Below are 15,765 nucleotides of genomic sequence, written 5' to 3' on the forward strand. Positions count from 1 at the left end.
CTCTTAGTTCAGTTTAGTTTCCCAATAAAGGACACTGAAGGTTATTTCTATTCTACTCTATTCTATTCTATTCTACTAAATGTACTAAGTTTTCAGTACCATATGTAACCACTAAGAGGAGACATAATCAAGTTTAAATCTGCAATAGTAGGTTAAATACATGGAGTGAAAACATGTGTCCCTGAATCACTCAAGTAATAAAAATAATAAGGAGTTATGTTTTATGAACACATCTTTGCACCTACATTAGTTCCCATGCTTTTTATTAAAAATGTATTTATCAATTTCTAGAGAAGGGATAACTTGCTTATCCACCTGAACTGGTCCTCAGCTTTCCATCAGAACAACTCCAAGCATACTCTAGCTTTTCTCAAGACATTTGCAGAGGTGAAAAGTAAAAAGTTTATTTCCTTTTTATGTTTGTTTTTCAACTTCAATTCAATTAATAGGAATATATAAAAACAGGTGCTTGAGCCTGAAACTCGAATGCATGGTAACTAATGTGTTACTGCTTTCATGAAACTGAGTTGCGGCTTAATTTGGCGCCGATATTTAGAAAACCCAACCTTGTGCTTAATCACAATCATAAATACTCACGGGTACAATCCAACACATATGCTCCTTGCCTATGTATTACAGTAGCAGCCATTCAAAATTTTCCCACTTTCCTTGATGGGCCCTTGGCTGGTCTTTGGCTGGTCCCCTAAAATTCCTTTTTTAAACATCAATATTTGTACTAAAATATTCTTTCTGTCATAATTTGTCGACATTAAGATCTAAGGAAAAGCGTCACCTCCTGGTCAGACCCTGTAATTCAGTAAAAGGGTGGAGTCAGGGTAAAAAATATGCAAGAGGGGTCACTCTAGTGGCTGGAGGTTGGAGGGGATTTTGCTGGGGGTTGGAGGGAAATGGGCTGCCATTCGGCTGGCCTTTGAATGGAAAGGGCCCATTTGAATAGCTGCTACTGTATGTCCTTCTTGAAAAACCTTGAAATCTACAGTCTTCCCTCTGGTTTTAAGTCCAGATCATTTATAAACATTAAACCTGAAGTTATTATCCAACAATTACTCAGTGCTCAAGTAGCCTTTTTACCAAACACTTTTTTACTCTAACTTGAGTAATTTGTTTGGATGACAACTTTTTACTTTTACTTGAGTAAAACAATGTTAAAGTAGAGCTACTCTTATCTGGGTACAATTTTTGGGTACTCTACCCACCTCTGACCATTAGAGATCTGTTCCACATACCACAATAGGGCAACCCAGCCCACTGGTTTTACCTACCACTTACCAGGAACTTGAATTACCCAGTTGATTGCCACACAATGGCAGCCTACTGCATCCCCAAGAGGATGGGTTAAATGCAGAAATACATTTTTCGTTTGTTAGATCAATAAAAGTTATTCCAGTAATGTTTTCTTGGGCTCAGATCTATGGTATATCTTTCAGTGATATGCAAATCTATTGAGTTTTTAAAATGTTTGATGCTTTATCTCTTTGCATTTCTTCAAGGATCACAAACTCACAAAATAACTGCAGGATAAAGTATCTCACCAGTGCGGATCTACTTTGGCTTTATAAATGTGGAATTGACATTGTGGAAGGTCAACCAACCTTTTGTCCTCTTATTCAATTTATCTGGTTTTGCACAAAATATGAGTTCAGTTGAAGTACTTCAAACAGTAACCTCTTGTTACATGTTGCTAAGCTGTTGTGAAATTATACCGAATTCCAAAAATATTGCACTTGCTGCCTCAGTCAGAAAGTGCAGAAAATGTTATCCTGAGCATCTGTTTTTTTTTTCTCTGTTGCTTACCATCGATGCATTCTCAGGGTGTAATTACCCAAATGTTCCAAAAGGTCTCTCCCCTGTTGTAACTTGGCAGTTCCATGCTGTACTCTCAGCCAACAGCCCTGCTTAAATCCACTTCATAATCTTGTCTGTGCTCAGGCCCTTAAAGCAAAGCTGCTCAAATTTATGGAGTCTTGGAAATGTCAGCTGAGGGTTTCCTTCAGATGAATGCCCTCAGACCGATAAAACTCCACAATGACCAATCAACCTTAATTGTAGCTCGAATTCGCCGCAGCACCACCCTTTCCAGTCTGGGTGACATGACTGGTGGCCATTTTTTTTCTGTAAAAGCCCTAAGTTTACCTCTACAATTTCAGCTGCCTTTCTGCAAGCTCTCATTGAAATGTTCTTATATGTACTTAAACTGTAACAAGAATAGGCTTTTAAAGGGTTATTTTAGGAGAGCTTGCAGAATGCGTGGGACTGAGAAGTGCCCTACAGGTGTTGCATCAGTGTAAAAAAAAAAAAATTGCTGAATTCCCTTCACAGAGGCTCTGTTGAGGAAATCACAGATTTAAAATCAAAGCTTTCTTTTATATGCGGATGATGACATTTTTTTGCCTTGAACATTTTATTCTCTAGATCTGTAATTTCATCACCAATGGTTGTTAAAATACATGAGTTGTGTTCTGCAATGATCATATAAATATTTTCCCTTTCTAAAATATTTACCTAAAACACAGAACTCACAGAATGTGAAGCAAAAGCTGCAATTATATAAATAATAAGGTTGCATAAAAAGTGTCCAATGCCTTTTTTTTCCCTGTCTTTTTTTTTTCTGTCCCCTGCACTTGCTCTTTGCAAACCCCTCCCTAATTGCATTGAACTAAATGAGGCTTTCCTTGGATTTGCAAGCTGTATGACTCACAATAGGTATTTAAAAGGCGTTCTCATTAACAGGAACTTCTATCTCCATTGTGGATCACTGATCTTCATACGGTGCTAGATCTGTGAGATGTTTGTCATGCTGCTCTCCTGCTTTGTCCTGGTCTTGCTTGTGACCAATCCAGGTTTAACAGCACCTACATTTATGCCAGAGGAAATGAGCACTCCTTCACCAGAAGCACAGTTGGACTTGAAGCTGGCCACAGTAAGTACATCACTCTATTGACTGCAATTTATGAACTTTACCTTAGAGGTTTTAGAGCAGAAACGTAATTATACTTGGTGTAAAATCTGCATGCCAACATTAGATTTTGTTTGATTGTGTATCAGGTTGTAACTGTTCTGCGGTCAGAGTCTATGTTGCCAGAATTTAGTTTATTAATATTTATTATATCTTTTTTTCTCTCATTTTTATTTCTTCCTTATGCTGGGTTAAAATACTTACATAAAACCCACAACACAAAATACATGTTATTTGTTATTTTATGGTAATCCAGTTCTGTGTGAAATAAGGACAATTCAATCCCTCAATTAAGGGCTAGATTCAGATACCAAATTGGGTTATGGGTTTAATCCATCAGATTAAGATAGCTTTTCATACCCCAAGCATATTTAAAAAAAATTTATGATGATCTCCGAGGCTTTGAGAAATTTTAATGATAAGAACATATTTAAACTGTGATAGCAGTTATGTTAAAACATTTATTGTGTTTCCAAAAGTGTTGAAGTACAAAGAAAAGGATCAAATTATCATAATGTTTAATATTGAGTTTGGTTAACAATATTCATACTCACTATATAATGGTACATTCTGCATAATAGTTGGAAGTAGAACATGAATGCTTATAAACATTGGAATTTGCAGCAATTTAATGTCCAATATCACTTCTGAATATATACAGCATTGTTTTTAAAACCTTGTATACTTTATATGGCTAAACCAAGACCTCTCAGTCAGTCTTTTTTTTAATTGGTGTTTTAATTTTGCCAACAATTTTCCTATAAAATTAGATAATCCAAACATTTTGGAGGTCCCAAGCCAAATTTAAATACTTAAGGTGATTGCAATGACACCTTTTATCCTTAAATAACTGGTGCTCATCACAAAAAGAAATATTGTTGAATTATCTGTTAATTAATACAAAGAAACTGATCTTTAATTATCAAAATGTCATTCTCTCATGAACTGATGCAAAATTCAGAAAATCTTTATGAGTTTCTCCCTCTGCAGCAGAGCACCTTGGTGTTTCTCTAACTTGATACTACAACCTAGATTATAAATCGAGAGCATATAACAACGGGCAGTTATTTGAGTGCGTTAAAAGATAAGAAATTTGAGTAAAAATGTTTATTACTTATTAAACCCCATTGTATCCTGAATTATATATTTTTTCTGTCATTAAATCGGTGCTAACTGTTCCAACTGATCCATTTATCTATCCTCACTGTTATAAAATGCATCTGGTAAATCTGTTCACAGGACTACCTCCATCAGTTCTACAAACTCCAAAAAGATAATTTTTTGCGCATAAAGAGAAGTGAGCCCTCCTTTATTTCCAAAGTCAAAGAAATGCAAATGTTTCTTGGGCTCAATTCGACTGGGGTGTTAGACTTGGAGACCCTTGAGGTGATGCAGAGCCCCCGGTGTGGCGTTCCAGATGTGGAGGAGTACAGTCATATCCAGGGGGCACGCTGGAACAAGAACGTCATCACATACAGGTACTGAGCATGGCTTAGCTGAGTTTACTTTTTCACCTTTCAAAGTTTCTCACATCAAGAAATACATCAATCTAGTTGCTCCAAATAGCCAACCCAAACCAAAGCTTAAAGGCCAACTGGCAATAAAACATTTGGAAAAAATAGGCAGAAGCAGCTGTCACAAATCATTATAGCATTTCTTAGCTTTGGATTCATGACTCTGAGAAGTCTTGTGGGTTTGATGGAGTGCCAACATGACAAGTTTTACTTGAACTTATGTAACATTGTGTCTGTTCAGTTCCAAGCTGTGTTTAAATGAGAACCAGTTAATTACACACAAAATAAATGTTTCATCTTGAAGAAAGCAGAACTTATGAACATTTTACTTTATAAACAAACACAATGGTAGTGTGCGAACATAAGTGCTAACTATGTATAGCTTACTGTTGGCTTGCTTACAGACATGGGCCTACATCTCTATTTTGCTAAAGATTTTCCCAAAATCTTTAGGAAAGATTTTGCTAAATGGCCACAGCCTACTTGTTGAGTAACACAATGTGATCTGAAAGAAAAACAAAGTGTTATTAAAGATCTCATTCTGATTTTGCCCCGATTTGAATAACTTTTTGGTTTTTGGTTTCTCCAAGTATCGGAAGATACACCAGAGATTTGCGACGCAGCACCGTGGAATCTCTGATAGAGTCAGCTTTCGGTGTTTGGGCCAGAGCCAGCGGTCTGAAGTTTATCAGGACACACACACGCAATGCTGACATCATGGTGGAGTTTGTGGTCAAAGGTAGGTTCATCATTGGGATCACATTAAAAGTAACTCTAGATAATAGAAAATCAGCAGAGTTATGAACATAGTGGGTACCAACTTGGAAAACTGTAGTAGTGTAATTTTTCAGGTGACTGTGTTAATGTGCACACTGCTCAACTCCATGGACTCATTCAGATGAGGTAAATGGAAGCCTGTAATTTTGAAAATGGCTTTCTCTGTGGTTTATGTTTCATGTTTGGTCTGGATTATATTCTGAAGCACATGGAGACTTTTATCCCTTTGACGGCCCCAGAGGCACACTGGCTCATGCCTTTGGCCCAGGGATGGGAGCTGGAGGCGACACACACTTTGATGATGATGAGCACTGGACAGCTGGAGGAACAGGTGCTGAACTGAGTCACACGAGTAATGCTGAACAGAACAGTACCACAAAGCGTAAAATTAATCTGAATTTTTTGGTTCTGTTGCAGGTTTTAATCTGCTTTTGGTGGCAGCTCATGAATTTGGCCATGCTTTAGGGCTTAGACACTCCAGAAATCCTGAATCACTCATGTATCCAACCTACAAATCTGTTCGCCCAACAAACTTGCTGTCCAGAGAAGATGTAGCCAATATCAAAGCCCTTTATAGTAATTTGGTTTTCATATCTGCTTTCAAATCTGCATTCACACATTGAATCAACAAATATATAATTTACTCTAAAATACTTACAAATATATCTTGGTGTGTTAGGTCCTCCCAGGAATCATAGAAACTGGCTGTTCAGGCCACTGTTCCCAAGACTCATGCAGGACAAATGTTCACAAGACCTGACTTTTGATGCTGTGACAACCCTTGGAGATGCTACCTTCTTTTTCAGAGACAGGCATGTTCATACTTCTAATCTTAAATTAATCTTACCAATAATTTGTGCACAGATGTTGACTATCTCTAGTTAACTATGTCTTGAAGCTGTGCTAACTGGCAATGTGTGTTTTATCCCTATTTTTTTCATACTAGATATCTTTGGATTAAACATAATGAGCAGTCTGACATAAAAGAAGGTCCCATTAGCAACTTCATGCCCACGATTGAAACCAGTATCGATGCTGCCTTCTGGATACCTCGCAGATCGACTGCCTACCTAATTTCTGGTAATGATGTACTATTACGTCCACTGTACTGTAGAGTAAACATTAAATTATTACCTTTTGCTTGACTTAAATGTAAGACAACCCCATCCCTCAGGGTCACAGTGGGGCTGTTGTCTATCTTCAGTAGACTATGGGCAATGAGAGGTTCACCCTGGCGAGGTCGCCAGTCTGTTGCAGGGCAAAACAGAGAATTACAAGTTTGCACACACTCACACGGACAATTTAGAAATGCCAGTTGACTTGTTTTTTGACTGTGGTAGAAAGCTGGAATACCTAAAAAGAACCCATGTATGCAGGGGGAGACCATGCAAGTCCAAGCATAAAGACTACAGGCCTTGAATTCATGCAACAAATCTAAAATATATGGATTATTCTTTTCTGTTGATAGAATCCATGTTCTGGAGAGTAAAAGGTTCTATTGTGAGAGGAAAGCCAAGATCACTTTCCTTCTTTGGATTTCCATCTTGGGTTCAAGAAGTTGATGCAACTGTGCACGTTGCTAAAACAGGACGTACCCTCTTCTTTATGCATGACATTTACTGGAGGTAAGCGAGCACTACATGTAATTGAGTCCGGCAGCTATTAAAGGCATTATTACATTTTTTGCCAACATATTTACACATCAATGCACATCGCTTCAGGATTTTGAGCTAAAGATGAGTGTTGGATGAGACCAAGGCAACCATTAGCACAGAGATGCAAAGCTATAAAACACATGTATTGTGTATAAGAGATTCTGTTTAAATTAAACAGCACTTGCTAAGTCACATTGTATGGGATGACTACTTTATACACTCACCGGCCACTTTGTTAGGTACACCTGTCAAACTGCTCGTTAACACTTAATTTCTGAGCAGCCAATCACATGGCGGCAACTCAGTGCATTTAGGCATGTAGACATGGTCAAGACAATCTCCTGCAGTTCAAACCGAGCATCAGTATGGGGAAGAAAGGTGATTTGAGTGACTTTGAACGTGGCATGATTGTTGGTGCCAGAAGGGCTGGTCTGAGTATTTCAGAAACTGCTGATCTACTGGGATTTTCACACACAACCATCTCTAGGGTTTACAGAGAATGGTCCGAAAAAGAAAAAACATCCAGTGAGCGGCAGTTCTGTGGGCGGAAATGCCTTGTTGATGCCAGAGGTCAGAGGAGAATGGCCAGACTGGTTCGAGCTGATAGAAGGGCAACAGTGACTCAAATAACCACCCGTTACAACCAAGGTGGGCAGAAGAGCATCTCTGAACGCACAGTACGTCGAACTTTGAGGCAGATGGGCTACAGCAGCAGAAGACCACACCGGGTGCCACTCCTTTCAGCTAAGAACAGGAAACTGAGGCTACAATTTGCACAAGCTCATCGAAATTAGACAATAGAAGATTGGAAAAACATTGCCTGGTCTGATGAGTCTCGATTTCTGCTGCGACATTCGGATGGTAGGGTCAGAATTTGGCGTCTACAACATGAAAGCATGGATCCATCCTGCCTTGTATCAACGGTTCAGGCTGGTGGTGGTGGTGTCATGGTGTGGGGAATATTTTCTTGGCACTCTTTGGGCCCCTTGGTACCAATTGAGCATCGTTGCAACGCCACAGCCTACCTGAGTATTGTTGCTGACCATGTCCATCCCTTTATGACCACAATGTACCCAACTTCTGATGGCTACTTTCAGCAGGATAATGCGCCATGTCATAAAGCTGGAATCATCTCAGACTGGTTTCTTGAACATGACAATGAGTTCACTGTACTCAAATGGCCTCCACAGTCACCATAACTCAATCCAATAGAGCATCTTTGGGATGTGGTGGAACGGGAGATTCGCATCATGGATGTGCAGCCGACAAATCTGCGGCAACTGTGTGATGCCATCATGTCAATATGGACCAAACTCCCTGAGGATAGCTTCCAGCACCTTGTTGAATCTATGCCACTAAGAATTGAGGCAGTTCTGAAGGCAAAAGGGGGTCCAACCCGTTACTAGCATGGGGTACCTAATAAAGTGGCCGGTGAGTGTATGTGGTTTGATGGTGCAGAAATATATATTGTTTACAATTTTTTGGTGATTTTGGTTTTACATTTGCTCTGTGTTTTTTAGTTTCAATGAAAACAGAAAGGTGATGGATTTTGGCTTCCCAAGGTCTATCATCAATGACTTCCCTGGAGTCAACTCAACAATAAATGCAGCTTTCTACAAGGGTGGTGAGTACTTATTAACTAAAGCACTCATGCTCGGGGAAAATGCTAACGAATGCAATATATGCCATTATAGAAGTCTCTATATGCTTGGGTACTTTTATGTAAATGAATGTATATATTTTTTCCTATTAGAAGCAGCACTGGAATGTTAATTTACCTCTGACACTTGGAACATGGAGTTAGGTTTTTACAGCACCTTTATTTGTAGTGTGTGATTTACACTCTATAATTTCATCTCTCAATTCTTTATGTGATATAGCATAATTTGAGCTGCGAGAAAAGGTAGACATTTAAGGTTGAAAGACATCCTTCATTGTAACCACCATCAGGAAAATGCTTACTCCAGTCTAGACGACAAAATCTGAAAAGGTTGAGTGTCTGAACGCGGCGTTCTGAGGATGTGTTTTTTTTCTGTTTCTTTTAGATTTCCTCTACTTTTTTGTTGGACCACAAGTCTACAAATTTGACTACAGCCACAAAATTGTTGTAGGAGTGGAAACAGCTAATTCTTGGCTTGGCTGTTGATGAAAATTTGCTTAAATACATGCAAACACTGCAAAAACTGATTTTATGGAGGGTCATTGTTATGTATTTTTTTCATAGAGAGTTAAGCACAGTAATGCTTTTGATTTTCTTTGAATTTGTGTAACAGTGAAATATCCTCTACAGTTCCTGGCTTGCTCTGCGGCTGATGTCATAAATCCTCTTTCTTACCAACTGTATGTGGTGTAGACTGACATTCAGACGAGCCAAGACCAATTAAGGTTTTCCTCATATGGATGCAAGTTTAGGCTTGAGTTAAAAAGAAAAATGTTTTTAAAACTCATTTCTATAGCATAAAAACACAGTTTTCCATAAATTCCATACATTTATTGGCATTTAAGTGTCAACCACAAACCTCTAGGTAGGCCTCACTGTAACTGTGATAATTAAGCACCTTTGGATCACGTGATTACCCACTTTCCTCATGAAATCTCTCATATAAAAACAAGGTTTAGTCGTCTGAAACAAACACTAAAGAATGGAGTTGTTGTGGATGCGCAACATGGTTTTGGTCTCTCTGATATTGGTGGAAATCTCATGGACTCGACCCATTGATGAGGATCTGCATCTGACTGCGGATGATATCCAGCTCGCAAAGGTCTGTCTGTAAATAGCAGTTCTGCAGATTGGTCTCATGTAACTCTGTGCAAATAATTTTAACAGTGTATATTTGTTACTTCAGTAATAGAATTTCATTTTCAAATATTACAGCTATGTAAACTAGATATGCATATTTTAGCCGGTAAAAGGTATTAATAGGGGAAGATATCAACATTTGGTAAATAATGCACCAGAGGCCCTTAATTCATAAAATATAGTTAAATGTTGTTTAAATAAAAAATTTAACTTTTAATTGAAATAATTTTTTTGTGTGTTTCCCCACTTTAAAGACAGGAAATTAATTTGTATGCAAAAACTAAAGAAATGACTGAGTTATGAGTTTAATCCATCATTTTTGCACTTAAGAAATTATAAAAGTTACCCTGCAACCAACGACATAGTGGAAATCTTGTTCACCTGTGGTGAAAGGGGCGACAGTGGCGTTGGATGCAGGAGTTTGCCCTGCAACTGGCAGGTTGTTAGTTCAAGCCCAAGCTCTGGCCTTCAGTGTTGTTGTGGGCAAGACACTTCACATGCAATGCCTACTGATAGTTGTCAGAGCGCCTGGTGGCGCCATCTTACGGCAGCCTCACTTCTGTCAGTGAGCCCCAGGGCAGCTGTGGCTATAATGTAGCTTACCACCATCAGTGTGTGTGTGAATGACTGACTGTATTGTAAAGCACTTTGGTCAAGTCTTCTGACTTGAAAAATCGCTAAATAAGTACAGGCCATTTACCATGAAATTGAATTCATCTTTACATGTGTTAACATATACTTTGTTTTTTTCCCAATGCAAACAAACCTTCTAAATACCAGACTTTACTCTAAAATGACATTAGAAATTCAATAATAGATTCAAATAATAGATACTCATGCTACAATCAAAATTTTCATTTAAGAAAGCCACTACATGAAAAAACTTGAAAAAGTCCTCATCAAAAGGAACATTTCTACTGCACATCTTAACAGAGCTATCTAAGGAGGTTCTACAGTCCAAGCTTCGGAGGCAAAGACCTCAGGAGTCCACCGCGTAGGATCAGGTCCTCATCACCAAGGGAGCAAAAGATCAGACAAATGCAGAACTTTTTTGGTCTGAGGGAAACAGGAATCCTAGACTCTGAAACCCTGGATGTGATGAAAAAGCCACGGTGTGGTGTTCCTGATCTGGACAACTACAGTTTTTATCCTTATAGGCCTAAATGGAAAAACTATACCATCTCTTACACGTGAGACTGCTTTACTATGGCAAATAATATTACTGTGAAATACATAACTACCTTTATATTGCACATGCTACCTTTGCTATGTCTGATGCCGTATGCAGGATTACGAAGTATACTTCGGACATGAGTAAACTGGAGGTGGAAAAGGCTTTTCGTTTAGCCCTAAAGATGTGGAGTGATGCAGCTCCTCTGAGCTTCATTAAAGTCGACCATGGAAAAGCTGATATTGTCCTCTCCTTTGCACGCAAAGGTAAATCTAAACACATGACAGAGGAACTGCTGTCTTAGCTTTAAATTCTAAAGAGTTAAAAACGATTGGATTTATAGACTGTTAATTTTTGGTATGTTTTTTCAGCTCATGGAGACTTTTCTCCTTTTGATGGGCCTGGAGGTGTGCTGGCTCATGCCTTTCAACCTGGAGAGGGGGTGGGTGGAGATGTACACTTTGATGAAGATGAAACCTGGACAACAGGGATGCAAGGTTTGTGATATTCAGCAAACAAAATACACTTAATTAGGTCTGACCCTACTGAGATCATGACTGATCCAGCGTGATGGACATAGAATAAACTAGCCGGACACTTCCCTTTATACCATTTGGAACCGACCAGCCTTGCTAGTGTACAATACAGTGGGACTTTATGGAGTCTCAAAACCTGAGAATGAAAATAAAGTTTGAAACTAACAAACATAAGTTTGATGTCAGGTTTAATAACTGGTAGTTATGTTTCAAATGATCTAACACTGGGTTGTTTTGCGGTTTTTTTTTCAGGTTACAACCTTTTTGCTGTTGCAGCTCATGAATTTGGTCACTCTCTGGGTTTGACTCACTCCAGAGACCCCTCGGCTGTCATGTTCCCCAATTACAGGCTTCACAGCAGCAAACAGTACGCACTTTCCAGGGATGATGTCCTGGGAATCCAAATGCTGTACGGTGAGGAACATATTTTATTTGGAAAATATATTTTTTTTTCTGAAAAAAACAAAAACAATAAAAAAGTAAATTATGGTATTACTGCCAATTAGGAAAACCCAGGAAAGATACTGAAACTCGACCTCCAGTTCCAAAGAAATGTGATCCCACATTTTTTTTTGATGCTGCTGCAGTGATCGAAAATGAGATTGTTTTCTTTAAGAACAGGTAAAGTGGGAATTACACTTTGGCGAAGTGTGCTGGATATGTTTTAAGTGTAGATGTTTTATTTTATCCAGATTCATGTGGATGAGAACAACCAGGTCGACTTACTGGAATCGCCTAAGAGAAGGTTACATCAGTACATATTTACCAGGCATTGGTTCTCCTGTCGATGCAGCTTATGACATCCCAGCCAAAGGCGTGACATACCTATTCGCTGGTAAAGATAATGGGCACTCTGCAAAGCTTTGCTCAGGCCATGTCATCATGACAAGGCTTGATTCCCAGCTGGAGAAGGCAGTGTCACACCCAAATTACAACCTATTGCAACTAAGTGTTGTAGGTTATGCAACAGGCTCTCTGAGTTTAGCAGTGTCTGTGGTATGCTGCTGTTTTTCATTGTGTCTCAAAATGCATGTACATAACTGCATTGTTTTTTCAGGTCGTAAGTACTGGGTAGTGCAACAATTAAAGACAAGAAGTACAACTGGCAACATCTCAGAGTTCGGTTTGCCACCCAGTGTTCGACAGGTTGATGCTGCAGTTCATAATAAGGAATATGGGAAAACCATATTCTTCATAGGACCCTTATATTACAGGTAATCTCTTGTTTCATACATGTTTTTTATAAGAGAAACAAAAGAATAAAATATAATCCAACAACCAGATGCTACAATATTAAGTTAGGAAAGTCTCCGTCTAGCTCTTAAGAAACTTCTTCTTAGTTGCACTGCTCTGAACTTCCACATCAATGCCGTTTTGCACCATGTCTCGCTCAAAATGTTTACAATGGATTACTTCTGCACTTTATGGATGGTAATGTTCCTTTTTACTGCTAAGCTGCTGCTCATTCACTGCCTGAAAGCTGCATAAACAAAATTTTGTGTGCATATTTTTATGTGTTTTCTGTGTATACAAAATGACAATAAAGTTTGTCTAACTGTTTTACTGTTCAAATTGGATGTAATAAAATGTTTATATTGGTTCTGTACAGTATAAACACCCCTGTTTGAATGCTACTGTAGATTTGTATGGTGTGAGAAAAAAAACAATAATTAGAACTTCTGCATTTAACAGAAGATAGATCCTGTGCAATTTGATTTAAATTATAATTAAATACAGAGACAAGATATAATAATGTATTTGCATAAAATAAATAGATGAGAGTCACTTTTATTATTCAGCATGCTTGGGTTTCTTCCCCCTATCAGTTAGATTTTGCCTGAAAAACATTTTTCCTGTCATATTTTGCAGAGATAAAAATGAGACAATACAATCTAATTGTACTGTATGAAAAGACGGGCTTACAGCAATGTACAAGATTTAATTTATACTCCAGAATTGCAAAGGCTGCCACCATTAATTCAAGCTATATCTGACTGCCTTTCTGTCTGACAAATATCCAGAGTAATTATCTTTATATGATTTCAGCTATGATGAGAACAGGAGTCATATGGACCCGGGTTTCCCCAGGCTCACCCAAACAGACTGGCCTGGAATCCCAAGAAGGGTTGATGCTGCATTTAAGTTACATGGTAAGATGAGAGAAACTCTGTTCACAGATTCATTTTATGTTACGTAGACCTGGGAACAACACAAATTGAAAAAAAAAAAATAGAATAGAAGCTGGAATTCTCTTTTTTTTCCAAATGTAGTGGTTGATTAAAAAAAACCCAAAGCATAAAATCATAAAAGAAACAGCTCAAGGGTATAATTATTGTTTAATTTAAGCATATTTGGGGTTTCAAACTATATTTCTTGTATATTTGTGTTTACGCAGGCAGCATCTTCCTCCTCAGCGGTACGAAATCCTACCAGTATGACTTCAGACAGAAGCGGGTGGTGAACATAATTACAGGAAATTCTTGGCTGGGATGCTGACTTACTGAAAACCCACACTTTATGTAGCTAAAAAAATAAACCTAACAAAACTTGTATTTCTTAAACAGGGATTATACTGTTGCATGGCTGATCCGCAATCTACTGTAACCTCTGTACAACGAAAATACTGCTTTAATCATTCATTGTGCAAACCCTAAGCCCATGCTCTGTGATTTGTTGTTTTTACGGGATTTTTTTAAGGGGCTATATACTTCTGCAATTTATCATGAAAGTTCCCATTGAAATGAACCTAAATGTAATAATTAAATACTTGAAATGTGTGTAAAACCTGACATTTATTAACCATGAACATGGAGCTGAGTTACATAAAATCCGTTTTTGCTCATAAATATTTTTCCGATGTTGTTGTTGTAATAATTGTTAAATTATTCTGTTCTAAAAAAACAGGTGTTATAGTGAAGTAATTTCACTATGGTATGGCCTGATTCCCAGAAATATTCCATTGGATGATTATCATTCAGAAACAGATTCTCAGCAAACATCTTTTGCCTTTAATCTCATATGTGCCACTTAAAGTAATTAAAGGGAGGTAGAGTTGCCAAAGTTTAAACTAAGTAAGAGTAGCACTGCTTTAACGTATTTCTATTCAAGTAAATGTAAAAAAGGAGCTGTCCAAAAATGTGTCAATCAAGAATTAACAAAGAGTGTTGGTTAAAAAGGTCACTTAAGTAATGAGTTAACATCTGAGTTGACATGTTAATAGTTTTTGTCAGAAAGCAGAGAACATGTTTATTGTCTGGATTTTAAAATTACAAATTAAAAATGTACAAATAAAAAATGAAGCATCAAAATTCAGGCATATTTAAAACAGAACAGTCATTTAAAATTATGTTTTCAGAATGTGAATGTACTTGCCTCTATATGGCAGAGTACAGCATAACTTTACAACAACAAAGCTTTGGTAAAAACAAGTTGTAACATAAGCTGTAAGGAAGTGTGTATCTGCTGCAGAATAAAGTCAGATGTAACTGACTTATTACAGCAATGAATCAATTAATACATGGCTTAATCTCACACTATTCTACCAAGATGCCTTACTCACCTCGTGATACGGGGTGCTTAAAAATGAGAGTAACCCCTATAACTCTTTTTCCTGTTTGACTAATTAGGCTATAAAAAAAACTTTTCAAATTGTCATTTGATTCTAAAATATGTGAAAAGAATTAAACTACATGATAGCATCACTAAAAATGCAGCTGCTCACAATGAAGCAGAAAGCAATGAATTCTCACCACTTATATCATTATGGGAGCATCATGCAGAGTTGGAGTAAATCTAATGTGACACACATTAGAATGCTGGGTAGGGTGAAATGGTCTAGAATAAATGTCATAGTGTGTATTTAAACCTAAATACATAACCTAATACAAGTCATTGTTCTTTAGAGCAGTCCTTGTACACTTAATGATCCATCCCTTTGTAAAATTATTTGTAGGGAACACCACCATGTTTGAAACACCTTGGAAGCAACTTCTGTTGTATCATGAAGACCAGCCAAAAAGGGTAACGTTCTTTGATTTCTCCAGTGCATATGTCACAATTCAGCTCAGTTTGCTTTGTCAGAAACTCCAGAAAACTTCACTGGAAGCTTTAAATATCGGCCGAATCGAAGACTACTTTACAAATTGACCATAGTTTGTGAGACTGAAGGGTCAAGTGTCTTACTAGGTAGTCAGCAGAACAGGAGCATTGCTGAAATGGAAACCCTATCATTTCTTTTTACTCTGTACAGCTCTGACTTCTAGTACAAGACAGTCTCCTGTCATCTGCAGAAATAGTCAGATGACCCTTAGAGATGAGCAAGAAGTTGAGAACAAG

At 37.9% G+C, this 15,765-nt stretch overlaps 2 protein-coding genes across 2 annotated transcripts; both read left to right on the forward strand.

Annotated features, from left to right (window-relative positions):
* The first annotated feature begins 2,750 nt into the window (after positions 1–2,750).
* Positions 2,751–9,110, forward strand: mmp20b (matrix metallopeptidase 20b (enamelysin)). The gene is made up of 10 exons (XM_038267892.1): positions 2,751–2,941; positions 4,217–4,455; positions 5,082–5,230; positions 5,474–5,599; positions 5,686–5,844; positions 5,948–6,080; positions 6,215–6,348; positions 6,737–6,893; positions 8,444–8,547; positions 8,969–9,110. Exons 1-10 carry the CDS (start codon positions 2,807–2,809, stop codon positions 9,067–9,069), a joined length of 1,437 nt encoding a protein of 478 aa, XP_038123820.1. The 5' UTR covers positions 2,751–2,806; the 3' UTR covers positions 9,070–9,110.
* A 224-nt stretch (positions 9,111–9,334) lies between these two features.
* Positions 9,335–14,574, forward strand: mmp20a (matrix metallopeptidase 20a (enamelysin)). Its single transcript, XM_038267893.1, has 10 exons — positions 9,335–9,685; positions 10,657–10,913; positions 11,012–11,160; positions 11,266–11,391; positions 11,683–11,844; positions 11,937–12,051; positions 12,123–12,265; positions 12,488–12,644; positions 13,477–13,580; positions 13,826–14,574. Exons 1-10 carry the CDS (start codon positions 9,566–9,568, stop codon positions 13,924–13,926), a joined length of 1,434 nt encoding a protein of 477 aa, XP_038123821.1. The 5' UTR covers positions 9,335–9,565; the 3' UTR covers positions 13,927–14,574.
* Positions 14,575–15,765: the final 1,191 nt, after the last annotated feature.

Source organism: Cyprinodon tularosa, unplaced genomic scaffold (assembly GCF_016077235.1).
Source record: "Cyprinodon tularosa strain WSP-4 unplaced genomic scaffold, ASM1607723v1 ctg69, whole genome shotgun sequence".
NCBI classification, from domain to species: domain Eukaryota; kingdom Metazoa; phylum Chordata; class Actinopteri; order Cyprinodontiformes; family Cyprinodontidae; genus Cyprinodon; species Cyprinodon tularosa.

Excerpts from the sequence above, each read along its gene's own strand:
- mmp20b (XM_038267892.1), top strand. The coding sequence starts at position 2,807 with ATGTTTGTCATGCTGCTCTCCTGCTTTGTCCTGGTCTTGCTTGTGACC. Across the intron at positions 2,942-4,216 it reads TGGACTTGAAGCTGGCCACA|GACTACCTCCATCAGTTCTA; the intron begins GTAAGTACATCA and ends ATCTGTTCACAG. Across the intron at positions 5,845-5,947 it reads CAATATCAAAGCCCTTTATA|GTCCTCCCAGGAATCATAGA; the intron begins GTAATTTGGTTT and ends TTGGTGTGTTAG.
- mmp20a (XM_038267893.1), top strand. The coding sequence starts at position 9,566 with ATGGAGTTGTTGTGGATGCGCAACATGGTTTTGGTCTCTCTGATATTG. Across the intron at positions 11,161-11,265 it reads CCTCTCCTTTGCACGCAAAG|CTCATGGAGACTTTTCTCCT; the intron begins GTAAATCTAAAC and ends ATGTTTTTTCAG. Across the intron at positions 13,581-13,825 it reads TGCTGCATTTAAGTTACATG|GCAGCATCTTCCTCCTCAGC; the intron begins GTAAGATGAGAG and ends GTGTTTACGCAG.